Below are 27,631 nucleotides of genomic sequence, written 5' to 3'. Positions count from 1 at the left end.
TATTTTATATTATTTTTAAAAAGTTATTCTTGAATGTCATAATGTTTTTAAATTTTTTTTCTATTTTTTTCAAAAATGAAAATACGGTCATTTAAAAAAAACTGCTTCCAAAATATTGTGTAAGTTTTTTTTTTTATTTAGGCCGTTGCAAATATTTATTCAAAGTTCTAAGTTTTGGTTCGAAAAATCAGGAGGCAAAAAAAAATATTCATAAAACAGGAAAATTTAAATGGAAATAGAAGTCTAATCAACTCAAAACTCAAACACAAAACGTCTTTTTCTGCATTGATAATCGTATTTAGCTTATTTGGGCTTGATTAAAAATATTTGGAAATTTTATGAAATTACAATAAAATTATGCAAAAATACTCATAAAAAAAATCCCCCTCAACTTTGGTCAGAGTCGAGGGAAATAAACTTAAAAAATATTTTCAACGGTAAGAAATTAATTACGCTTTAATTTTGTTTTATTTTATTTTATATTATTTTTAAAAAGTTATTCTTGAAATTTTTTCGTATTTTTTTTGTAATTTTTCCATTATTTAAAAAAGTTCCAAGAAATTAAAAAGTCTTGCTTCTTACATATATTTGCAAGTTTTCTACCCTTTTTCAAACTATCCTTCATTAGATCCTTTAAAAAAATGTGACTTCAAAAATAATTCTGTACATATAAAAAAATGCCATTGCATTTATTTATATTTTCAAAGATTTTTTTTAAATTCATGTTCAGATGTCACATCAAATTTGCAAATTGCATTATATTCAACCATTCCACGTCAAACCAGCAGGATCCAAAATGAAAGTGCTCCAATTTGGCTCTAATTTGGCATCGGAGTTCCGTGGCCAAAATGATTAGACCATTTTTTTTTTGTTTAGCGATTATAGTGGTCCTATCCGAAACAAAGTGGTTCACTGCGGAACATATTTTTCTATAATTAAGAATGTTTACCGTTTTGTTTAAAAAGTCTTTTAAAATGTTGAAACAAAACGAATCATATTATAACAGTTATGTTACTAGCAAAACTTTAAAGATTCCCAGCAAGCCAAATACAAGAGAGCTGCTTCGAAAGAACATCTTGTAAAAGGAAAGATCCCCGTTTCAGCAAACAAAAGCGCACACAATTTAAGTTAGCTTCGAAAGAAGCTTTCTTTTCACAAACTTCACCCCAACACAGCTCAGCCCGCCACGCTGACAAGCACCATTACAATGTTGCAGCTTCTTTATCATCAGAACCACGTGTAAAATCAAGAAGGGAAATTTATCGCTGTAAACTTCTGAGGCCCTTCGAAGGCAAGGGCCAGAGCAAGAAATAGAGCTTCCCCATTATTCCCGGAAAACCAGATTTGCAAGTTTTTAACAAGGGCATCATTTTCACCACCCGCTCCCCGGGGGTAGTTATTTACACTTATTTTCTATTGGCATAATATTCGTCGATAATGAGATATCGTTGACGTCTACGGGGAGGTTTGCAGCAATAAATAAGCAAATTTCACCGCCACTTGAAGCGTTCTTAATTGAGTTCGGCTCATTCAGGTCGCGCTTTATTGGCGGCACCCGTGCGGAAACGGTAAAAGCCAAGGAAGGCCACGTTTGCGATCGACAGCAGAGACGCCCCGAAAAACAGTCCCACGAGGCTGCCCAGGGAAACTGGAAGGAGGAAACGGTTAGGTGCGATTAGGTGCGATTCAGTGACATCGCTTACTGAAAAGATCAAGCTCCGTCCTGGCCACGTGGCGGAGAAACTTGCTGTTGGGTAGATCCAGCATCCGAACCGTTACAAAGTCGTCCTCTTCCTGGTCACTGAAACGAGAGACAGTGGAAGCGTAATACATTTATTCGGAAAGTATTGTGGCATAACTCTAAAATGATTGCAAAGCGCCAGAAGGTATACTACACACAGTGCATCTTACGCCACAATGTATTGTGATTTCTCCTGAAGTTATGCATTTGTGCTCTAGCTTACAACTGATACTGAGAAATCACACATTACGGATTGTGCAAACCAAATTCTCATACCTCTCAGAGCTGAAAACCACCGAGTACTCCGGTTCGATGCAGGACGACAGACAGGGGCACAATTTTCTGTGCTGCGATATGTTCACTGCAAGAAAAAGAAAATGTGATTCAAGGAATAGAAAAAATAATATCTATTTGCAGAAAAATATGCTCACCTGAATGCTCGGTCATACAGGTTAACCCGTCAAAGTTGCAAATATTTTCACCTGAACGGGCTGCAATGATGATTGAAAAGGATGTGAAATTAAAAAAAAATATGTATTTTTCCCAACCAATTAAAAAGAGATGAAATACAATAATATTGGTTCATGCAGGGGGGAAAATCTGAATTTCTTATGATTATTTCTCGTGCCAATCATTGTAGAGCAACCAAGTGTTTGTTTTCTTGGGCGTATTTTCAGAAAAGTTGTAATGATCGTCATTCTGAGTAACTTTGCTGAAGGATGCATTACTCTATCATGAAACAAAAAAATTCTAGAGCAATTTTTGTGATTAAAGTTAGGGTGATTCCGAAAAATATAGTTATTTTTTTTATTCATCAATTCAGGCTTTCTTCGCAGCGCGTTGGTGTCTTCAAAATATGTGTAGAGTTCATCAAACCAAACAATTTTCTTCCAAGGGGTCGAAAATCGAAGAAAAATTATGAAAAATTATTTGATTTTATGAAAAATTTGCAACCAAAAATAATATCAGAAAAAAATCACAGTTTATATCAACTTGGATACGATGCGGATCTTCTTGCAATTTTTTAAAAATAAATTAAAAACAGATGAACAAATGTGAGCCAAATTTGAGTTTCGTTTTTAGTAAATTATTACCATAAAATCAAACATAAAAACCGTATTGTTGCGACGGAGCACGTCCCAAATACGGCCGAAGCAATCCCCTCGTACTGCGTTAGTATTAGTGTTTGTTTTCGTTTTGACTGGTGCCCGTGCTGTCGCTTGGCGATCGATCAGAAGTTGAAAACTATCTGAGCAAGCGGGAGCACGGGCGCAGCTAAGAAAGTAGCTGCGAAAAGACACCGTAAATGTAAGTTTATTGTTTATTGTGAACGTTGGTAGCTGTAATTAATTGTAAATAAAATTACAGTTTTGTAGCATGTGGTGAATAAAAGAGTTTTATTTACCCTGCTGACGGAACCGGTGCCCGGTTGAGAAATTCCCGCCTGTCTCAACACGTATTCATAAACAGTATAATTTTTAAAATATCAAAAATCTGACTAATGATAGATTTTTTAAAATCCTTATTTTTCCACAAACCGCTTGAACCATATCTATCTGAAATGTTAACAAACAATCAAGCAGGTAATAACAATAAATTATAATCAGTAGTTTTATCTTTGATACAGACTAATTAGGTTTATTTGTATTTATTTATACGTTATGCGTAAAATATTCCATCGAAAATTATTATTGTCACTTAGAGATTTAATAGTGTAGAACTTGAGTAAAACTCAGGAGTATTTTTTGAAAAGACAAAGAGGAAACTCCTTGGTTTTTTTTATTCGGAGAAAATCACAACATAGTGAAACATAATAGAATATAATTTAATATAAAACAATTCCACAAAAAAGAGATCCGATTTCAAGCCATTTATTTCAATAAAAAATTTAGCTAAAATTACTCAAAGTCACAAGCCGTAAATATACTTAAAAATGATAATAAGATTCAAAGAACCATTTAGTTAAGATATTCTAAAATATAGTTTTCAAACAGACAGAGTTTAGAAGAATATTACACTGACCTACAAAAATTGACAGAAATTGACCTAAATTACTGCGCAGGCTCAACTCGAGGGAAAGCATGAAGTTTGGGGTCTTACGAACAAAACGAAATAAAAATAAATGAATGTTTTCAATGATACGTAAAGTATTCTTATCTTTGTTTCAATATAATGAAAAGAAAACGATAAAAATAGTATAAAATTTGAATCCAATTGAATTATAATTTATTTAGTTTGTCAGATCAAAATCAGTTATTTCTTTTTAAACACAAAATATAAAAAAAAATCAGAAGAAGTTATAGTTTTTTTATCTGTTCATTTAATTTTTCCATCTTGATTTATTGAAATAATTATTTTTTCAAACCCAATCTATATTTTATATCAGGCAAAAATAAATTTGTAAGAAAGTTTGTGTCGGAATTCATTCAAATCCATGAAAAATCGAAAAACAAAAAGTAGCAAAATGTTTCATGCTAAAATTAAAGTTTGATTCTAATACGTTCGCAAAATAATTTTTAAAAAAATCTAAAAATTTGGAGAAGGGAAAAAATCAAATTGAATGAAAATTGTGTTGTTGCATAGGAAATAAATCCATTTTGGAAAAAAAAATATTTGGGCCGAAAAGTTTTCTCTAAAAATTGTTTAGAGAATAAGTGTTGTTCACTCCTTGTACATATTGCATGATTCTGTATAGTATGCAAGAACAAACGGCCCTAATTATCTATACAAAAAAACCATTCTGTCCAGTCTAAATATTTTTGTGAAATTTAATGTGCACGATTTTCTAGGAAACCATGTTTCTCCTCGAGTTAAGCTAGCACAGTCATTTTTTTTTTCAATTTTTGTAGGACAGTGTTATAAACAAATTGCACTTTTTATATCTCAAATAATTTTTTTATGCCCACCGAAGAAGGGCCACAAAAAAGTGTTAGTTTCTATCAAAAGTGTAACTTTTTCTAAATTCTATCAAAAGTGTAACTTTTTGCCCAAACTTTGACGAAGACACCAAATGGATCAGACAATTTATTTCAAGGGGTTACATACATGTAGAAAATCTCAAAATTTCATTTTACGGCAAAATTGTTAATTCCACTAAAAAGATGATTTCCAATCACTCCTGAAAGTTTCATGAAGATATTTCATGATTAAACTGAGTAACAAGTAACAATTTACTTTCAAAATTTTGCAATGCGCAAAGCGAACTGTCGAACTTTGTGAGCGTTTTTCTGTGAACACCGAGTTGATTTACGGGTGCCACGATATCTCGAGATGGGACGGACCAAATTGGCTGAAATTTGAGATGAAGACTTGCAGACATATTCCGTGTGCATGACGAAGCCCGATTTTGAAATTTTGCTTTATAAAAAAATAAAAAAAAACGTTTCTTAATCCACCCTTTGGTGGTTGGTGCCTTCCTCACATTTAGAGGGTAATGCTATCCAAAATAGATACAAAAGGGCGGACCTTTCAGTGTTCTATCAACTTGATTCATTATTCATACCATCAGATTGGGTAGTCAGATCTTCATAATTCAGGGCTCTTATGTGCTTATAACTTTTGATAGGGTTGTCAGATCTGCAATTTATTGAACTCATTGAAATGGTCTTTTGATTACCTATCCAACGACCAGTCGCATGATAGATCCGGACAACGTTTTCATAAAAATATATGAGATCCGGCCTCTAAAAAGTTCATAAATAACACTTAAGTGCTTATAACTTTTGATAGGGTTGTCAGATCTTGAATGTTTTTGACGCGTTGGAAAGGTCTCTTTATTACCTTTCTAAAAATGTATAGCATGACGGGTTTTCTTATAAAAACCACCCTTTTTACAATCTTCCGGACTTTTGTTAAAATCGTTTTTTTAGCATAACTTTTGAAGTACTTAACTAAACATTATAATTTTCAATAGCGACTTATGGGACCCCAAGACGGATCGAATGAGACCAAAACGGTCCAAATCGGTTCAGCCAGTGCCGAGATAAGCCAGTGCAATTTTTTTTGATCAACATCCCACCACACACCACAGACATTTGCTCAGAATTTGATTCTGAGTCGATATGTATACATGAAGGTGGGTCTAGGAGGTAAAACTAAGAAGTTCGTTTTCTGAGTGATTTTATAGCCTTTCCTCAGTAAGGTGAGGAAGGCAAAACTGGTGATTTTTTATATGAAAAACATAAAAATATTTTTATCTTTTTTTCAAACTTTTTGAAAATCGGGCTTCGTCATGCACACAGGACCGGTTTAACGAGGCTTCACCAAAATTTTGAGCAGATTTTGTCAAATCAGTGTGGAGATATTGTGGCACCCGTTTTTTGAAACTGCTAACTTGAAATGGCTATGTCTCGGCAATGATACAACCAAAAATCTTCAAATTTATTTTGATAACACAGTTCAACAAAAAATCAAATATTTCTTGTCTCTGAGACGAGAATATGTGTTCCTAGTAGAATTTTGCCTGCTGAATCCGAATCCGGGTGCAGAATTGCTCCAAATGGTCCCAATTTTGAAATACACCCGTTTGAAATGTTAGTTTAGGCCAAAATTAGCTACTTTGTCGACTATTTTACAATAGAACTATTGAATAAACAAATAAACCAATACATGTATCTTAAAGTTCACGTTCTCCCCTTTCTGAAACACCCCTGGTTTTTAAAATTTGATTGTTTCTACGCATATTTATAGCCATTTTAAAATTAGAATTTGACTTGCATGCAAGTTGGAAAAACTTGAATGAGAACCAACTGAAAATACATATAATTTTAAAATTGCTTTAACACTCAAACGCTCGGGTAGTCATTTGACCCCTATTTTTTTTCTTAAAAATCTCATAACTTTTGATAGAATCGACCAATTTGGATGCTTCCGGTTGCAAAAGATCCAGATTTGTCTATATTTTCAACTGTCAGATGGGGGACAAATATGGTCCATTTTTACCGGAGATATTCCGAATTCCGTTGGGGTACCTCGGCCCTCCTATTTGGGTTTTTGGTCAATATAACAAAAACTATTCCACAAAACAAAGCCGGAAATGATGCAAAACTTCAAGGCATCATCCTAATACATCATTCTGCATAGATACATGGCATGGTCAAGACCTTCGTTCACCTGAACAGGTTCCAATCGGAAACGGTTCACTGAGGTTATGTCGATTGGTGCCCAACTGGAACCGGCTCCGGTGCCCCGTAGGACTTAACTATGCCAATTATATTTGCAGGATGATGTATTAGAATGACGCCTTGAAGTTTTGCATCATTTCCAACATTGTTCTGTGAACAATTTTTTGTTATATTGACCAAAAACTCAAATAGGAGAGCCGAGGTACCCCAACGGAATCCGGAATATCTCCGGTAAAAGTGGACCATATCTGTCCCCCATCTCACAGTTAAAAATATAGACAAATCTGGATCCATTGCAACCGGAAGCATCCAAATTGGTCAATTCTACTAAAAGTTATGAGATTTTTAAGAAAAAAAATAGGGGTCAAATGACTACCCGAGCGTTTGAGTGTAAATATGCGTAGAAACAATCAAATTTTAAAAACCAGGGGTGTTTCAGAAAGGGGAGAGCGTGAACTTTAAGATACATGTATTGGTTTATTTGTTTATTCAATAGTTCTTTTGTAAAATAGTCGACAAAGTAGCTAATTTTGGCCTAAATTAACATTTCAAACGGATGTATCTCAAAATTGGTACCATTTGGAGCAATTCTGCACCCGGATTCGGATTCAGCAGGCAAAATTCTATTAGGAACACATATACTCGTCTCAGAGACAAAATTTTGTTGGACTGTGTAATAGTTGAAAATATATACTTTAATGCCCTTAAAACAGATTTAAAAATATTTGATGTGTGTGCCCAATCCAACCTCTTACATTTTTGTCAATTTACATGTATGTAACTTTCATACATGTTATTACATGTATGTAGTTTTCATACATTTACATACAGCAAACTTGTATGATGCTGATTGTGCAATATTTCTTAAGTTGACATTAGAAATGCATGGCAAAAAAAAAAGTTTTCCAATTAATGAAGTTTAGTATATGTGTTCATAATACTTTGCAATATTTTACAGACTACACAGCAAAAAATTGTGTAAATTTGGAAGCTGTAATTTTGGAAGGTTGAATATTACCTCTTTTATGATGTAATTTTACCTCAATTTAGACCGAAAAAGCGACATTACACCAGAATAGTGGTAAAATTACACATTTTCAGAGGTAAAATTACCCATTTTTTCTGACATAAAAGATGTACCACTTTTTAGATGAAATTTTACCATGATTTTTTTTTCTGTGTAGGATTAATTATCAAAAGTTTCGTTAATCCGAAATTCGATTATCCGAAACTTCGAATAATCGAATCATGGACAAACATTTTTCATGTATTTTTTTTTTTCATTTCTCAATTTCAACATAAAATTCCAGTTCTGCGATATTAATTAGGTTAAATTTGCTTGGTACGTGCATTTTATACGACCCGACGACCATTTTGTATCGTCATATTATTTTTCGGGGACTGGTATGAAATGTACACTTAAATTACGCCTTATATTTCTGATTAAAATTCTATATAATATTTTGAATAAAAAAACCGACATTTGATTTGTTTGGTAAAACAAAGAACTTCATTAACCATGCGCCTCCATTGATTGGTGAGAAATACGTTTGCTTCCTAGGATTCATGGAAATCTCAATTTTCCGTAACAGATCGTATCCCGCTAGCGGGAATTAGTGTGGCATCTTCCCTCAACTGACATTGCTGAAAGTTTTGCAAAGCTCCTTTCCGAAAATTGAAAAGTATCAAACTGCTGCTGCCGGTTACCGAGTTGTGTAATTACAATCAGCACTTACTTGAGCCTCCTTCCTAAGAAATCACGCCATTGCCTTACCGTTCAACCGCTTCGGCATCAGGTGGTGCGAGCAGTTACAGAACTCAACTTGTGACGCCATAAAGCACTCCACGGCACAGGAGGAAAAGCTGTAACTGGCGTACAATTGGGTCCCTAAGGTGGGACGGGCACAAGTAATGATGATAATTTTAGTTACTGAAAAAAACTGAGTTGCAAAAGTCACCTGAGTCCATCACCTCCCACGGAAACCGACAGTTTCGGCGCGCAATCGGAATTTCCCCCAAGCTGGCCCCATTCTCCATCTCGACCACTTTGACGATAATCTCCTTGTGCATTCCCCAGAGGACGGTCTCCTTGAGGACGCGGTCGGTGTAGGCAAACGGAACCGAGTACGGGTCGTGCAGAAACAGTTGGAGATCTTCGCGGGCTCGGAATCGCAGCGAACCCGGTCCCGTGTGGTGGTTGACCATCAGCGGAGTCGTCGGACCGGCGTTCAGGGAGTTGACGCTGAAGCAGCGGCCAAACTCGGTAGCGAGGGGGCGAAACAGCTCGCAACAGTCGAAACTTTGTCCCAGCCAGGTGCAGTCGGTGAGGAGGGCGGGACAGCCGAGGCGGTAGACGCTGGTCAGGGCGGTGAAGTTGGCCGGACAGGTGGTCGTCGGTGGTAATCCCCGGGCGCAATCCTCGCACGAGTGACACGTGCCACCGTAGAACGCAATTTCACTGATTACGTTGTCCAGGCGGTGGGGGCGGTCGGGGCCGAGGTTGCTGCGTGGAGGTGGGACGGGTTTTTGGGGGGAAGAGTAAATAGAATCTTGCTCTAGAGCAATTCCAGCTCAAATCAGGAATTTTTCTTTTTTTGTACCCAACCCTCTCCGATTTCTATGAAATTTCTTAGACATCATAGGTTTATATAAGCCATTTTTGTGTATATAGAGCCAATTGTACTCGAAAATGACATTTGAGAAGAGCGTAGGTTATTTTAATATTTTTGTATTTTGTTTTTAAAAATTACTGTAACTCAAAGCCGTTGCATTATATCAAAAAGTGGTTAGAGACAAACTTGTAGGAAATTTGACGGGCTTCCCGAAAAAAATACACTGAAAGAAAAATACACGCCACTTCCACGAGATTTTTCAATTTTTAAGTTTAAAAGTTAAGTCACGATTTTTTTTCGTCCAATTTTTTTGAGAAATTAGCCTAAATTGTTACAAAAACACTCACGAAAAATGCAGGATGGTATGTCTCTCCTAACAAAATACAAAAATAATTTACTAAAACTGTTTTTTGAAAAGTGGTCTAAACGTCAAAATTTTTCGAAAACCGATAATGGGAATCGATTCTCCAGTCAATTTTACATAAAAGTCTCGATATTGACCATTGTCCTATGTCCAATCCTTGTGAAGATACAGCGGTTTTAAAAATAAGAATGTTGAAAAAATAGGTTTTTTGATGTTTTTTTTTTGCAATTTCTATATGACAGACTTGATTTTTCAGACTCGTAAATACTTTCATCGGAAAGCTCGTCCAATTTCCCATAAGTTAGTCTTTTAAAGCAGCGATTCTCAACGGGGGTACCGGGCCTACTTGATTTACATGGTAGGGGGTACCAACCTAGAAGAAGGTTGAGAAACGCTGTTTTAAAGCATTTGAATTGGATGTATGGGCTTTCAGATATGACCTTAATTACATTGTTCATAACTGAGAATAGTATATTTTTTTCAGTGTGGTAGAAACCTGGATAGTAAATAACCTTACGTAAATATAAAAACGAGTCAAATTAAAAAGCTGTCAAAGGCAAACTGATGGGAAATTGGACGTGCTTTACGGTAAAAATAATTTCAAGTCTGTCATTTAGAAATTGCAAACAACCATAAAAAAAAACTATTTTTTAACATTTTTATTTTTAAAACCGCAGTATCTTCACAAGAATTGGACATAGGGCAATGGTCAATATGAAGACTTTTATGTGAAATTGTCTTGGTAATCGATTCCCACTATCGGTTTTCGAAATTTTGACGTTTAGTAAATGAGTTTAGTAAAGAGTTTTAGTAAATGATTTTTTTTTAGGACAGACATACCATCCTGCATTTTTTGTGAGTCTATTTGTAACATTTTAGGCTATTTTCGTAAAAAATTTTGAACGAAAAAAATCGTGTCTTCACCTTCAAATTAAACTTTTAAACTTAAAAATTGAAAAATCTCGTGGAAGTGGCGTGTATTTTTCTTGCAGTGTATTTTTTTTTTTTTCAAAAAGTCCGTCCAATTTCCTACAAGTTTATCTTTAACCACTTTTTGATATGATGCACTGGCTTTGAGTTACAGTAATTTTTAAATTACAAAATACAAAAATATTAAAATAACCTACGCCCTTCTCAAATGTCATTTTTGAGTACAATTGGCTCCATATACACAAAAATGGCTTATATAGGCCTAGGATAACATGTCTCAAAAGATTCATTGGAATCGGAGAGGGTCGGGTACAAAATACCAGAAAAAATCCTGATTTGAGCTGGAATTGCTCAATAACTTTAACGGCAATTTTTCACAAATAACTTACTTTTCCAGCATTTCGGCCATCGTTTCATCGTTCAGAATTTGGCAAACACTCACGGCTGGAAAGGTTGTGTTCCAGTGCAAACTGGGAGACAAAATAACAATTTAAGAAGAATCATTAATCACGAAAAAAAAATATCCCCCCTCTCTTACTAGGCCGTATCGATGGAAAACGATAACGAGTTGTCCAAAAAAGCTCTGACCAAGGATTGAGCCGTGCTGAGCATCATATAGAGGAGACCACCCCCAACCACCAACCAGTACAGCCTGCAAATTTATTCATTAAATTTCACTTTTTTTTTCAGCCAACAATATCATTCACCTTTTTGTATATTTTGCTACCACCACCACCGACACCATCATCATTGACGGTGCAACTGTTTTTGTGCACTTCTGCGGTTCATTTCCGCACGTTTTATTGAGGCAGCAACTCTACGCTGAGGACGATGTTGGTGAGATTGAAAGCATTGATAAGTTTTCCATTGATTGATTTTATGCGCTCTAAGCGCCCCGCCTATTCAATGGGGAGTAATGGATGCCACGTTGAACAAAACAGCTCAATTTGCAGTAATTATGATGATATTATCGGGGCGTAATGGAGTCATTGGTGCGGAATATTATTTACATGTAAAGGCTTCGGATTTACTAATGGATCAGATGACGTTGTTTTCATTAATGTTTCTTTTCATCAATGATAATACATAAACCCTATTTCAAAAACATCGTAAAAGGGTGTGTTCTCGTGTAAAAATAATCTCATGAACGCAAAAAAATTGTTAGCATTTTATTCCAAGCCAGTTCTCCACGCGAAGGGAATCAAAAAAACATGAACGAACTAACATAAAATTATTAACCAAGAAGAATTTCGTTCAATTTCAACCAAACTTACCATGAAATTCGCAAAAATATGTTGTGTTTGAGCACAAATTTTCAATCAACAAAAAATTTAAATAATCTAAAGGGTAGAAAGGAACGCCTTGAATACTACTTGCCATGTTTATAACTCCACACTCACTCATTGTTGATCAAATAAGGTAAAGTTATTAAATGAAAGATGAAAAGTTATTTAATATCAGCCTAAATAAGGATGAAACCATGAACGCAGAAATATCTAGGTAGTCTTTTAAGTGCAAAACTCAACGCCTCCAGCGATCTAAGCAGGCCTTGCTTTGGCCAACTTTTCTCAGTTTTCTTTTCACTCTCGAGAAAACTTTTCCTTTTAAGGTTTTTTAACTGGGGGAATTAAATTTCCTACAAGAAACTTACACTTGGAAACATTTGAGTGGGAACTGCGCCAACTGCTGGCAAAATTATGAAACGATATTTTTTCTCATAAAGTTTCTCGATGATTCGGTAATTTTTTGGGTCCATTTTTCCCACTGTGTCGCGGTTTATCTTTAAAATGTTTAATCAATAGCGCCATCAATAGATTATGGAAAAAAAAAATTTTATTTTAATCGTTACATTCTAGAAACCTGATTGAAATAGCAAATTAAGTTTATTAACATTCAATTACAAATTCAATTTAATTAGTATTTTTATTTGAATTTAACAGTTCTGCTCCAGGATTTTACATTTGCAATTCAGAGATTTGGAGAACCTTTCAATTGAGATCAATTCAAAAGCCTTTGCAGGGAGTGTACATATTTTTGAAGTTTAGATTTTGCTAGCTGAGTGCTCTTTTAGGGAAAATAAATTTAGAGGAAAAATCAATAATATCACAGTTTCAATTACAAATCCTATCGAAATTTGTCTAACTTTTTACTTGATGTATTATGTTAATTCAACAGGAATAAGGTTATTTACAACTCGAATATTTGTGCAATTTATAACACATGTTTCATTCACATTTTGAAACCATGTTTTGATATTAAAATTTTTATATTTTTTTTCATTTTCCATTCGATTGTCAATTCAGTTTTACATTAAAAAGTGTAGTCAAAAATATTTTTGGAAAAAAAATCTATTTAAAAAACACTTTTTTGAAAAAAAAAACATACAAAAAAATAAAAGCTTAAAAGATAAGTTGAGTTGGTTTAAAATTGTTTATTTAAAAATATGAGTTCCTATTTTTTCTAAATACAGCGATTTCATGTCAAACTGGATTTTTTATGGCTATTAGGGTAATCCTATCAGTAATGGGGTGGTCCGAACTATTACATTTTTCGTCGAATTTGGCAAAAACAACGTTTTTTTTTTTTTTTTCAAAAAATCATATCTCCGGAACGGTTAAACCTAATAAAGAGCACCACAATTCTGAAACGCAACTTCCAAAAAAATTTAGATTATTGCTTAAATTTTCAAGCTATGACTTTTTCGCGCGGCCCGTCGAAAAACCCAGTTTTTATGTTCAAAAATTATATCTCCGAATTTGGTTAGGCCGTTGTTTTAACATGCATTTTACACCGGCCCTGTTGTTTTGCAATCATTAGTTTTTCAAAATATCTAAGTATTGACGATTTTTTTGTCGCCGAATTTTATTAAAAAAAATAAAATATTTGTAAACAAACTTGAATATGTTAAACATGTTAATAAACACAGGGGAATGCATTTTAAAATGTTTTCAGCTATAATTGTACTCAAAATTTCATGTTCATGTTTTTTGAGAAAATATATATTTTGTCCCCTGATTTTTGGGACCGACAGTGGGATGCGACATAAACTTTGAAAAATATTTGAATCGGCCTCAATGAATATTCGCAATTTTTGGATATGATTTGTATAATATTACAAGAAATCGTGGAAAAATATTCAAAAAAGTTTTTTACACCCTAAGCACCATACAAAAAAAAATACGTGCCTAATTATTTTGGCTAAGGAACTCTTATGCCAAATTCGAGTCAATTTTCATCTGAATTGTCATCATCAATTTCTCATCAGAATTTTCAAAAGAAGAAAGGTTTTGCTAAAAAAAAATTTAGGGGCTAGGGGCCATCCATAAACCACGTGGACACTTTAGGGGGAGGGGGGGTTAACGATTGTCCACGCTCCATACAAAAAAGTTGTCAATAGTCCACGAGTGGGGGGGTTAGATTTTTAAAAAAAATGTTCACGTGGTTTATGGATGGTCCCCTAGTAAAGGTTTTGAAAATTGTTTTTTCTCGTACTAATGCAAGCTGACGGTCGTTCAGTAAAAAGAAATCAAAAACAAAACGATCCAGACCTAGATTATAATATTTTTTTACATAATTGGGATTACAATTGGATATAAAGTTTGATAAGTTTTAGTCATATGAAAAAAAAAATATAAAATAATTTTTAAAATGTTTGGATTAACTTTGTCGTGCTGGTAAAACACAACGTATGTCACGGTATCCCGAGCAGGGGTAAATAACACGGGAATACCAAATTTTGGTATTACTTGGGCAAATAACAGGGACCAAAATGTGCCCTTGGTTGCCCAGTAATAGATGGTAAAATACCATGATATCATACCAATGTCTTGCATGTGGAAGTGCACAAGGTATTTTCATACCATTTTTAGTGCAGCAGTTGCAGTTAGTGGAAAAAACGGAAATGATCCATATGCAACAGCCAAATCTACTCACCTGATGATTCCATGTTGTTCTTAGTGATATTCTTCAATACATCGAATGCATTTGTCATTGATGATGTGCTTGAAGTTCTTGAAGCATCTGAAAAATAACAAGATTGAAAATAAGTGTTATTAAAATGAAACTGGATTGAAATTCACCAAAATACAATAATCTGTCGATTTACTCGTTTTTCAAAGTATTTGTTTATCCCAACTTAGAGAAATTTCAACGTTTAAAAAAAATCTTAGTGGGTACATAAAAAAAAAAAAAAAAATCAGCTTTAACATTTTTGGGTTTCAAGTCTTTTTAGCGCAAAATTAATTATCGCGACAAAATTTATAAAAAAAAACAAGCCTTACCCGACAAACTTCGTTCTGCCTTTTTTCGTTTGTTGACGTTTTTTGATTTTTTGCCTGTTCAGCCTCCTGTGATCAAAATATGATTTTACGTAACATTCTCCATACAACTTGCCGATGCTCCGGAATCGGTTCCAGAGTGGCCAAAGTGTCAATTAATTAGCGTAAGAACCTTCCTTGCACTTATACGAACCCAACGCAACAAAGAGCACCTTGATCCGACATTCCGTGTTGAATTGATTGGCGTTCGAACAAAACCGTCGAAATTTTTTATATATATAGATGTCCCATAGTTTCAGAGGAATTTGATGAAACCTTTCAATACCAAAATAATACCAAAATGTGGCATTTTTTTTTTCACAAGTTTCAAGTCATTTCTTTAGGGGGTATATCAAAAATGTTTAAAATCAAGTTTGAAATTTCCGGTTTTCAATGAAAGCATTCGCTTTGAGACATAATTTTAGCACAAAATTAATTATTTTGTTAAAATTTTCCCATGGTTTCAGTGGAATTTGATATAATACTGTAATATGATACCACATTTTTATCTTCCATAATCCTTAAGACAAATTTTAAGGGTCCAGGAATACCAAAATTTGGTATTGATACCAGAGAAAGGTATTATTACGCATTTCCCTTGTTATTTACCCATGCTCGGGATGGCTGAAGCAAAATATTATAAATCCAGATGACCCATACTACATATATAGTAGAAGGTTGTGTTTTACCTTCCTGATTTAGACTATGTGAGATTCAAAATATTATATCGTTGAAAAATGTTTTTTTTTTTCATGAAAAGTACCATGGGAGGAGGCGCCTAGTGGCTCAAGTAAATTTTTGTAATTTGTAAATAAGCAGTTTTCATTTTTTACTATTATTTACTAAAACATCCAAAAAAGTAATATTCAATTAATTATATACATTTTGTTCTTCATTAGTATGAAAGAAAACTTTTTTATGATAAACGCATTTTTCACCGATAGAACATTTTGAATTGCACATATTCTCAATCAGGAAGGTGAAACACAACATTCTAAGATTAAATCTCTCAGGAGTCTTCTCGATCCATTATATTTTGCTTCCGTTATACCGTGATGTTCTACAAATTTTCAATGGTGTAAATTGGCTCTTAAAATACCGTCAGTGGGGGTGACATTGGGTCTGGGGGGTGAGATTGGATCAAAGTGATTTTTTACGGATTTTACCATTTCTCATGTTCTTCTCAATGAAACTGAATTCTGTTGAAAGAGTTGTGTAGGGGACATCTTAAGATGACTTCGCTGAAAAAATCTCGTTCCTAGAAAAAATCCTGTTATTTTGGCAGCTGTCTAAAGTTGGGGTACGTTTTTGGCCAAAAATGACCTCTCGAAAAATCATTTTTCTTATATTATTGTTAGAATTGCTCGAAAACTACACAGTAAAAAAAATCATGGTAAAATTTCATCTAAAAAGGAGTACATCTTTTATGTCAGAAAAAAGCTTTAATTTTACCTCTAATAATGTGTAAATTTACATCTGGCAGACGCTAGGAAAAAATATCTGTAATCCCGAAAAAAATTCAAACCGGCGATAGTTATATCTAGCTTACTAAGTCCGCGCCCCAACCCGCACAGCCATCTCGCCGCTGTGAAAACTGGACGATCAAAGCCAATGTAGCTCTATGTGTTCCGTACATTGTATACTGTATTTACTGCATATACGGTACACAGAAAAAAAAATCATGGTAATATTACATCTGGGAAGGGGTACATCTTTTATGTCAGAAAAAAGGTGTAATTTTACCTCTGAAATGTGTAATTTTACCACTTTTCTGGTGTAATGTCACTTTTTCAGTCTAAATTGAGGTAAAATTACATCATAAAAGAGGTAATATTCAACCTTCCAAAATTAAAGCTTCCAAATTTACATTATTTTTTTCTGTGTACATAGAGGTACATTGGCTTTGATCATCAAGTTTTCACAGCGGCGAGTTGGCCGTGCGGGTTGGGGCGTGGACTTAGTAAGCTAGATATAACTATCGCCGGTTTGATATTTTTTTGGGATTACATATATTTTTTCCTAGCGTCTGCCAGATGTAAATTTACACATTATTAGAGGTAAAATTAAAGCTTTTTCTGACATAAAAGATGTACTCCTTTTTAGATGAAATTTTACCATGATTTTTTTTACTGTGTACCCAAATGTTTGAAAATCTCCACTTCAAACATTGTAGCGTGTCAATACGATTCCCTCGAACAAGAAACACTGTTGGATGACTTGTTTTTACCATGTCGTTGTATTTGAGCATCATTTTAGTTTCATTTGACCCAATGTCACCCCCTCTAAGGGGTGAGATTGGGTCAATTTTCAAACAATTGGCATTTAAGGTAGTGTTCATCACAATCCACCATATTTTGAGAAAATGTTAGTAAACTATCTAAGAACAAATCTACGTTGAAAGATTTTCGATGTTATTTAAATTGTTTTTGATATTCAGAAAATACGAGAGGTGTATCGTTTTTTGACCCATAGTCACCTCCACTGACGGTACTTAAAATTTATTTACTTTGATTTTAATCAAGGTCACACTGATTCGGTAAATACAACATTTGTCGTGATAAGGCGGTTTTTATTAATTTATTTAGGATAAACATAAAATTTCATGGGATTTTAAGGGAAATTTTAAATTTTCGGAGTGATTCAAAGTTTCACGGATTTTAAGCCTTCGTGAAAATTTTCCGGTCCCTTAATATTAAAATAAAAGTATAACCTTGGATAACAAAAAATGCCACAAGCCAAAATCTATCGCCTCACCAAATTTCCATTAATTCCATTATTAAATTGAAAGGGTTTTTATCAGATTCCCCCGATCACTTAATTCCAGAAACCATTCGCCAAATTGACACGACATATCGAGGGTCTTTATTGAATCACCGCTGGCATATCGAACGACCAAATCCAGACAAGCACTCTCTGTGCCCAATGACAAGAGACTCAATAAAGTAATTTTTCGAATTTTCCCCCTTCTTTCTGTTGCTGCCAGGCTACCCAACGAGGAAATTACCAAGCCTGTATTATCGCGAACCCGGCACCACCGGTAATCTGTTGCTTCAATATTCATGAGCCCTCTCTTAAGCCGCCGAGCCCAGCTCAACGCGGTTCGAGTAAATTAAACCACTTATCATCCATCCATCGGGGTTCTGGCCTTTCCACCCCCCGCTCCGCCCATTATTGTCGCGCGTTACCATCAGCATAAGGGCCTTGTAACTTGCGGCGCGTTGTTGTCTCCGACCAACAGTGACAAAAGCGGCAAATTGATTGAATTTTCAAGAGGGGGACATCTGTCGTTCCGACGACCTCCGGAGGCCACTACGCGCGGTTACCCAACTCAACGCTGGCGGCCCCAAAGACCAACTGAAGTGACTACGGCGGGATGTAAACATTCCGAGTCAAGGCGAAGGTCGTCCGGCGTGGATCATGCGCACTCCGGATTAGATCGGTTCCGGAGCGGCAGCCGGTTTGGTCGAGATTTGCTTATCAGTTGCCTCCGGACGGCGACCGGACTCAGTCCCTCTAGTGCGCCCGGCGAGGACACTCCGACCCTGGGATTACGGAGACCTCCTGAAGAACTACCTTGAAGATTGTGTGAAGAGAGAAGTGTTGGTAGACCAATAAAGAGTGTGATTAGGGTAATTAAAGCCCATTTAATCATGCCAAAATTGGATTACTCGGCGAAGAAATGGTGAAAGTGTTCCGAGAATAACTGGATACTTGTGCCACCTCTAAGAAACCATGGCTGACCCAGCCGAATCCGGCGGCCTCTACTACGAACGGCTAACAACGGTCGAGTGGGCATTCCTGGAAAGTACGAACCTCACCGACCACCTGCCCCCGGCCTGGAACAACCAAAGTGATCCGGAAGACCACCACCACCGGAATGGCAGCGGTGTGCCCTCGCCCATGGATTACGACATTCGGCGGGACCCGCTGTGGATCGTGGTCCCCATTACGATAATTTACTCCACAATCTTTGTGATTGGGGTGGTGGGAAATGTGATAACCTGCGTTGTGATCTCTAGGAATAAGTCGATGCACACGGCGACCAACTACTATCTGTTTAGTTTGGCCGTGTCGGATTTGCTGCTGCTGTTGTTTGGTGAGAAAATTGAAAAATTAAATCATCGATTCAAGTGTTGAAAAAAACGATGGCAAATGATGCTGAAGAAGATTGATGATAAACGGGATCGATTTTCCCAGACGCAGACAGACAGATGCTTGACAGAGGGAAAAACACTTCAAAATTTCAATCTCCTTGCGCCGTGCTCGGTGGGGAAAGGTTGAAAAATGAACTCGGAAATAATCTCTTAAAAAATGCTTCTAAGATAACAACGACGCTGATGAATCATAAATCAGTACGTAGTGCAGAAAAAGTGGAATAAAGATATGCAAAAAGGGTCTGATTAAGGAGAAGCTTCTAACAATAAAGTAAATTTATTGAATATTCTAACTCGGTGGGTTTCCTAGAACAAACATAAGATAAAAAAAAACCGGCAAGTCTAAGGCTACCAACTCTTGCTGAGACAAAATCTGTATACTTTACCGATATGACAGCATGGTATAAACAAAACTGTCAAGGAATTATTTAGATAAGTTTGGAATTTGGGAATTAAAAATATTTTTGTTAAACGTTTAAAAGTTTACAAAATGTCAAGTTTGCTTTTACGAATAATATCGTTGTTAGTGTTTTCACGAAAACATTTCTAGAGGTCCTATAAATACAAGCACAACACAAGGTTTTCACAAGCCAAAATTTGATCTTATATTTAAAACATATGTTTTGTAAGGAATTTGAAAAGAACAATCAAGTTTGAACTGAGGAAAACCCAAGGAAAACCCGGAAAATTATGCAAGTTGTACCTATAAAATCAAACTGATAGTTAAATAAAAAAAATAATTGGAGAAAGCTTTGGCCCAAGCAAAAAAAGCAATGAAATTTTAAAAAGTTGTTAAAATTCCGTACAAATCCGTATCATGCGAAAAATTCTGTACAAAAATTCCGGCCTGTTAAAAATCCTCGGAGAAAGTCGAAAATCCGTACGGTAAGAAAGAAATCCGTATAGTTGGTTGCCTTAGGCAAGTCTTATAATGGCACCTGTTCTTTTGAGGAGTCCGTCCAAATATTGCTTCAGAAGCTTTTTTTAAAATTTCTTCTATTTTATAGGGTTTTTTCATGAACATAACCATAAAACTTCTTATAAATATGACAAGAGAGTCTCAAAATTACATATTTGACCAATATTAGATAAACAAAAAGGAGTTTCCGAGCCAAATTCGCCAGTTTTCTACCATATTCAATACGACAAAAAATCTATTTTTTGTACGTTTTGTCATTAAAATACAGCAACAGATTGCCCGGATACAATTTTGAGAATTAAACACACTTAAAGTATTTAATTAAAAAGTTATTAATTACCCAAAAAGGTTCCCATGACATATTAAAATATTTACAAATCAATACAAGAATAAATTCCATTGTAGAGAACGGTTTCCATAACAAATTCTCTAAAAAAATATCAAATTTTAGTTCAATAGCTTATGCCTAATTTCCTATAATAATATAATGTGTATTGCTTCAAAATTTATGGATTTAACGGTGTACATCAACCAGACCTTTGAACCGAGATTTTTGTTACATACATTTTAATATTTTCAAAACTACGGGAACTATCGACATTTTTTTTTATTCATCCCCTAAAATACTGTGTACAGAATAATTTACAACAAAATTTTACTATTTTTACAATAAGTAAGTTTGACAATTTTAAAATAAGAAGACAACAACTTCCTTGGTTGCTGGTGCACCCTCTAGTCACTTTCACATTATGACCACAGCATACTGTGATTATTTTCAGATTCTTAAGCCTGATCTACATCGGGAAACTGCTGCGATCCTGCGCTGCACCGCGATGAAAGATGTGAAAAAAATCGTTCTAAATACGCAGACTTTCCTGCGAGTATCTACAATGAGCTGCGTTGGTTGCTGTGATTTCCCATTTGAAACTGTCAACGCAGAAATCCTGCGAAAGTTTCATATATTTCAAAATTTAGAACTTGCGACCTGCGGTCTGCGATTTTAGACAGAATCGCAGCACCGCAGCATTATCGTTGTAGAAGATCAGATTGATTTGCTTGAGTTTTAAATTCGCGCTTGCATCTGCGATCCTGCGAGTTTCATATTGTAGACCAAGCTTTATAGAATAATTTCAATAAATTTCTTCAAAATTTGAAATAATTTTTATATCATTGTATCAGAGGTCATATATGTAATTTACAGTCTCTCAAGGAATATTCATAAGAAATTTGACGGAATCCATCGATTTTCAACGACTTTTCTGCAGAAAAATCTCGTTTTGCAACATACCAAAAATTATTATCGATGCAGAAATATGAATTGTCAGATGGAAACTACTGCATTACAATTTTAGAGTTTTTCACAATTCTTGATGACGGTCCAATTTGGAAGGCGACAAAATCATTGAAAAATAATGGAAGAGTTCTAAAATAATTTTAATGATTAAATCGTCACTTGAGTGCTATTTTGTGACCCATCTTAACTTATGTGTCAAGCCCCGTTAAAAAAATAGCTGACTTTTATTCAAACTTTTTAAAAGATTATTGCAACAATTACTGCAATTTTGAAGCGTTAACAAAATTGAGAACAATCTAAAAATTATTCCGTTTCAAAAGATTAAGAAAACACGTATTTTTTTATTCGTGTTTACCAAGGTGCATTTAACATTTCAATGAAAAAGTAGGGTACATTTGTCTTGCAATTAGTATTTAAAAAAAATCTAAACTATAACGAAAATACTCTGGCCGCTGCAAAAAAAATTGTGAAGTGTATGTTCTTCGATTATGACCAAAAATATATTTTTTTGCCGAACTGTTCATTGGAATCTATTTTTTCAATCGAGCATAAACATGCTTCATTGAATTAGCAAAACAGGAAAATGAATTAATAATTGTTTTTAATTGATTGACGTGCGTCTATTTCTATTAAATTATTGAAATTAAAAAAATATTTGCCACGGCCATATTTCGTTGAAAAAGATGTGATACGTTCATCCATTTCCACCATATTTCAAAATATGTTAAAACGCGACCAATCATGCTAAATACGATTATAAATGCAAGAAAAAAAATTACATTTCATGCGTTGGTTTGAAATTTAAAGAAAAAATATTTGCAATTGCTCTAAATTTTTCCCAAAAAAAACGTGTTTAAAAACAGTTATTTATAGAATTTATTTAAAATTGAGTCCATTTAAGCAAAAAAAGATTTTGAACAAGGTTTCATACATTATTGGCAGCTATGCATATAAAAATGGTATGTAAATATTCGAAAATCAATATGGCTTCATCCATAAAGTATGTCAAATTCATTCATATTTTTTTGCAAAGGTAATCCATTTTTAAGTTATACACATTTTCAGTTTAATTTCGAGAAAAAAAATCATTTTTTGGATTTAAAAAAATTAAACATTAGTGCCCCCCATTAAAAATATTGTTTCTAAAATCTGAAAAAATGTCCTGTGAAATCGTCTTAGAAACATCTTGTTGTTCCTGATATACAATAAAATTGAAGTTTATTAATTGTCATCCAATCAGCACTAAATGTTCGAATAACGACATCTCTTAAGCTAATGGCCCGATTTTCAATGTCAAAAAGTGAGTCATTCGTAAAATTTTCTGATCTCTTTGATAAAAATATTCATTTAATTTTGAAAACAAAACTTAGCTTTGAATTGGGCAAAAATGTTGCCGCCGAGGTATAAAGTTTTGAAGAAATATTAAAGTGTTTGTCTAGATTTTGTTTTTGATCCTCGACTTTGGCCGAGGCAGCACAAAATATATAAAAATTTAAACTACGAGCTAGAATTTCAACATTTCAATGGTAAAAAATGTTGGAAAATGCGTTAAAAACGTGAGATATGAAATTGAAAATGTAAATACTATTAGAAATTTATCGCATTTTTTCTTTGCTATTCTTTTTTAGGGGTCGTGCATAAACCACGTGGTCTCCTTAGGGGAGGGGTCCGAAATCCGACCGAAAAAAACCATGAAAAGCCATGGGGGGAGGGGGGGGGTCGACGGCTGACCACGTGGCCTTTCAAAAAAAATCTTTTCTTAAAAAAAGAAAAAATACGCGCTTTGAGTTTACTTATATGCATACATTTTTTCTTACACTTCAAAAGCAAACAATTATTGTGTTTAGAACTATTACTTATATTTCAATGTCACAATATTTTCCAATTCAAAATTAATTATATATTTCGGCAGATTCATATCAATGCTTAGAGCCTGTTATTGAATGAACACTTTTTAATACTCATTTAACTACGTCTTTATCGAAAGATTTCCTTTTGACACTTAAAACAAACTCAAGATATCTAGTATCTCCTCTCTCATGCAATATTTTTTTAAGTACAAAAAAACTAAAAACCCCAATTTCAGGATTATCGCGCAAAATTTCAGTTTCATTCATTTGCAAGTGAAACGTCTAACATTAAAAATTAACCAGTAACGAAAAAACGAACGATACATACTTTAAGATTCACCAAAAAATTGGATGAATATTTTGGTCTAAAAGGTAGGTATTCCTTATTTCATGGGTTACACAATTCGGATTGTTATATTACATAACATTTCATAAAATACACGTTTACTATCCATCGGCAAAGTTGTAGGTATTTTTTTTTAGTTTTTTTTTAAATGTTAATATGGACCATCTGTTGAGCCAAAGAGAAACAAGGGCAAACATTTTAGATTTTTAGAGAAAAAAACGAGCTTCAAGCAAACATTGTTTTTGTTTCTTAATAAATTTAAAGATTAAAAAATGGGGGCCAAAGGTGCCCTTTCCTGAAAATATTAGTTTTTCTTTAAGCTGAGAAAATATACTATACCCTCAACTTCATATTTGAGATAAAACCACTCAAATATAAAGACACATTAAAATAATTTAAGTTTTAAAGCGTTACTTAATTTTCAAATGCCGATATCAATTTGTGAAATAAATTTCAATACAATGCCGTTAATGATCAACATACGGTGGAACGGTATTTTCAACTCGCTGGTTCTCGGGCATAACTCAAATTTTCAAATGCCGATATCAATTTGTGAAATAAATTTCAATACAATGCCGTTAATGATCAACATACGGTGGAACGGTATTTTCAACTCGCTGGTTCTCGGGCATAACTCAACAAACCGGGACATTTTTTGAGTGAATTATAAGGATGTTTAGATGATCTTTAAACTTTGCAGAACTCGATTTGATCACATCTGTAATTTATGCGATCAAAAACGTCGTTCCAACTTTTGTTTGCTCTATTAAAAAAAATCGCCCGAAAATCCGCGGAGACAAGCCCGAAAATCTGCGAGGTAAAGTTACCGTTTCAACGTTTTAGGGAGGCTTGGGTATCCGTGTATATTGGACATGCGTTGGGCGTCCCAGTGTTAATAATTTCAAAGATATTGAAAAGATTGAAAAAATAACTTACATTTAATATTTTTTTTGTATTTATTTTGAGGTAATATCTCAGTAACCAAAAGTTGGATCAAAAATCTTAAATCGTAGATAATTGCCTATTTAAACAACTGAAAAAAAATCAATTCCAAATTTTAGCTCAATCTTTTTTTTAAATTTATCAAAACATAGCAAATTCAATTTAAAGTAAGAGTAAGACTTAAACAATTTGGATGTCCATGACTAAAAGAATGATTTTTAACGCGTTGTCTAATCGGTTTTTTCGATTATTTTCACATAACTTTTGTTTGTACAGCCGAGCAATTCTATACAAAATCGGTCTTTATTATTTAATTTTATTTTTTTTAATCCGTCTGAAACTTTTTTGGTGCCCAAGCCATTTTGCATCATTAGTTTGTCCATATAGTTTTCCATACAAATTTGGCAGCAATGAAAATTAAAAAAATGTGTATCTTTTGAAGAAATTTTTGGTCGGTTTGGTGTCTTCGGCAAAGTTGTAGTTATGGGTAAGGACTACACTGAAAAAAAAAATGATAAATGGTAATTTATTTTGCTGATTTTTAATTTCACTTTTTGTCATTAAAACATGATTTGCAAAAAACACTATTTTTATTTTTTTTAAATTTTGCCAACTTTTCAGAAATTTCCAGAACGGGCAAAAAATATTTGTTTGAGTGATGAATTTTTGAATCATTACTGATTTAAAAAAAATTAAAATATCGACCGCAACTTAATGTCAACTTAATTTTTCGATGTAAAATCGAATTTGCAATCTAAAAGTACATAAGTGAAATTTTCATAAAGTGCACCGTTTTAAGTTATAGCTATTTTTAGGTAACTTTTTAAAAAATAGTTGCTGTTATTAATTTCAAAAAATAATGCCCATGTTAGCCCACTTTTGAAAAAAATATTTTTGAAGTGCTTTTTTTGAACTTTGTTGCTGAGAGATTGCCATGTAAAGATTTAAAAACATAAAATTGATGTTTACTAAGTCTCACCCAAACAACCCATAATTTTCTTATGTCGATATCTCAGCAACTAATCGTGTGTTTTTCAATGTTTATAAATAAAACTTTCGTTAAATTTTCCGATCTTTTCGAAATCAATATTTTCAAAAAAAAAATTAAGACTAACATTTCAAAAGGTCGTAATATTGAATGTTTGTCCCTGTCTCTGATTCTTGTATGGAGAAAAAATATTACACAGCTCGACTTTTTTTGGACACACTGAATTATTGGAATCAATCATGCTTAATTAAAAAGAAAAGTTGCTTTAGTTTGGATTTTTATGAATGTTTGGAATAAAATAAATATTAACAAGGAGCTTTTATAACTAGATATATTCTTAAAAATAAAAATATTTTTTTCCGGAAACAAAACTTTTTACTTTTTTTAATTATTAATTTTGATTTTATGAAAATATTTAAAAGCGCGTTTTAATTAAATCATGAATGCTGTTTAATAACACAATAGCTTTAATTCCTAAAGCATATTTTTTCTGGATGCTATTAATTGCACTGCAATTCCATAATTTTGAATACATATGTTTTACTAAGTTGCTTGTTTTGTTGAGAGTTTTTTTTTTTACTTTCTGTACCATTTCAATAAATTGTTATACTGTTATTATTTACCTTAAACTTTGTGATGTCATACTTTTTTCACACTTTTATGTGAATTTCTGTTTTTTTTAAATATATTATTAAATTGGTTTTAATGGTGTTACAGCACTTACACAAATTAAAATGTTTGGTATTTGACCCAATGTCACCCCCTCTAAAGGGTGAGTTTGAGTTAATTTTAAAACGATTGGGATTTATGAACGGTGTGATTATACTAGCCATATTCTGGGAAAATGTTGGTAAATCATTCATTCAGGAACATTCCCCGACATTATTTATTTCGATATATTTTGAAATATTTTTATTGTGTAGAAATAACAACAGTAATATCGTTTTTTGAGCAAAAGTCACCACCACTGACGGTATATCATTTGTGGATGAACATTTTTGAAATATATACTTATTTTGTTTTTTTAAAGATTTTTCACCTGGGAGGAAAAAGCCACGTGGCCATATAGGGGGTTGGCGTGAAACCACGAAAAACCATGAGGGGGGAGGGGGGGGTCAAAAATTCTCCCAAAAAAGGCCACGTGGTTTATGCACGACCCCTTACAGAAAATACCAAATCGATCTGGAAACCCCATCTCAGTTACAGATTTTCATAAAAATGCTTTATAAGTTATTACTGTCAAAAAAAATGCAAATTTTTTAAACAGGATATAAAAAAGTCGTAAAGTTTCACATATTTTTCAGATCTTTGGTTCCGAAATTAGTAATTTGTAAAGAGATTGAAAAAATCTCTAATGAATTAAGGGGTTACATACATGTAAATCGGCAAAAATGTCAGAGGTTGGTTTGAGTACAAACTTAAACTTTTCTTAAATCTGTTTTCAAGACATAAAAATATGAATTTTCAACTATTAACAAAATAAATTTGAAGACATTTGGTTGTATCATTGCCGAGATACAGCTATATGAAGTTAGCATTTTCAAAAAACGGGTGCCATGATATCTCAACACTGCCTTGACCAAATCGGCTCAACATTTTGGTGAAGACTCATTAAACCGGCCCCGTGTGCATGACGAAGGCCGATTTTCAAATAGTTTATTTTTTAAAAACATAATAATATTTTTATGTTTTCCATATCGTCAGATTTAGATTTTTATATTTTTTAAAAAAGCAAAATTTAAAAATCGGGCTTCGTCATGCACACGGGATATGTCTTGCGAGTCTTCACCTCAAATTTCAGCCAATTCGGACCACCCCATCTCGAAATATCGTGGCATCCGTAAATCACCTCGGTGTTTAGAGAAACACGTTCACAAAGTTTGACAGTTCGCTTCGCGCATGGAAAAAATGTGAACTTAAATCGTCTCTTACTCAGTTCAGTCACGAAACATCTTCATGAAACTTTCGGGAATGATTGAAAATCATCTTTTTAGTGGATCTAGTGAATTTTCTGTAAAATGAAATTTTATGATTTTCTACGTGTATGTAACC

General features: G+C 33.9%; 2 protein-coding genes across 4 annotated transcripts in view; one reads left to right on the top strand and one right to left on the bottom strand.

Moving 5' to 3' along the window:
* Positions 1-1,011: 1,011 nt before the first annotated feature.
* Positions 1,012-11,418, bottom strand: LOC6048864 (sodium channel protein Nach). Its single transcript, XM_001865671.2, has 8 exons — positions 11,309-11,418; positions 11,160-11,240; positions 8,823-9,367; positions 8,639-8,752; positions 2,173-2,232; positions 2,018-2,102; positions 1,704-1,801; positions 1,012-1,648 (listed from the first exon to the last, which is right to left on the bottom strand). Exons 1-8 carry the CDS (start codon positions 11,383-11,385, stop codon positions 1,527-1,529), a joined length of 1,182 nt encoding a protein of 393 aa, XP_001865706.2. The 5' UTR covers positions 11,386-11,418; the 3' UTR covers positions 1,012-1,526.
* A 7,167-nt stretch (positions 11,419-18,585) lies between these two features.
* The window catches only part of LOC6048863 (pyrokinin-1 receptor), a 39,267-nt gene continuing 30,221 nt past the window's right edge, over positions 18,586-27,631 (top strand). For all 3 annotated transcript variants that reach the window (XM_038249291.1, XM_038249292.1, XM_038249293.1), the window contains exon 1: positions 18,586-19,182. In XM_038249291.1, coding sequence (XP_038105219.1) covers positions 18,819-19,182 — 364 coding nt within the window. In that variant the 5' untranslated portion in view covers positions 18,586-18,818. The remainder of the gene's footprint in view (positions 19,183-27,631) is intronic.

Source organism: Culex quinquefasciatus, chromosome 1 (genome assembly GCF_015732765.1).
Source record: "Culex quinquefasciatus strain JHB chromosome 1, VPISU_Cqui_1.0_pri_paternal, whole genome shotgun sequence".
NCBI lineage: Eukaryota > Metazoa > Arthropoda > Insecta > Diptera > Culicidae > Culex > Culex quinquefasciatus.
This window is presented reverse-complemented; position numbering and strand designations above follow the sequence as displayed.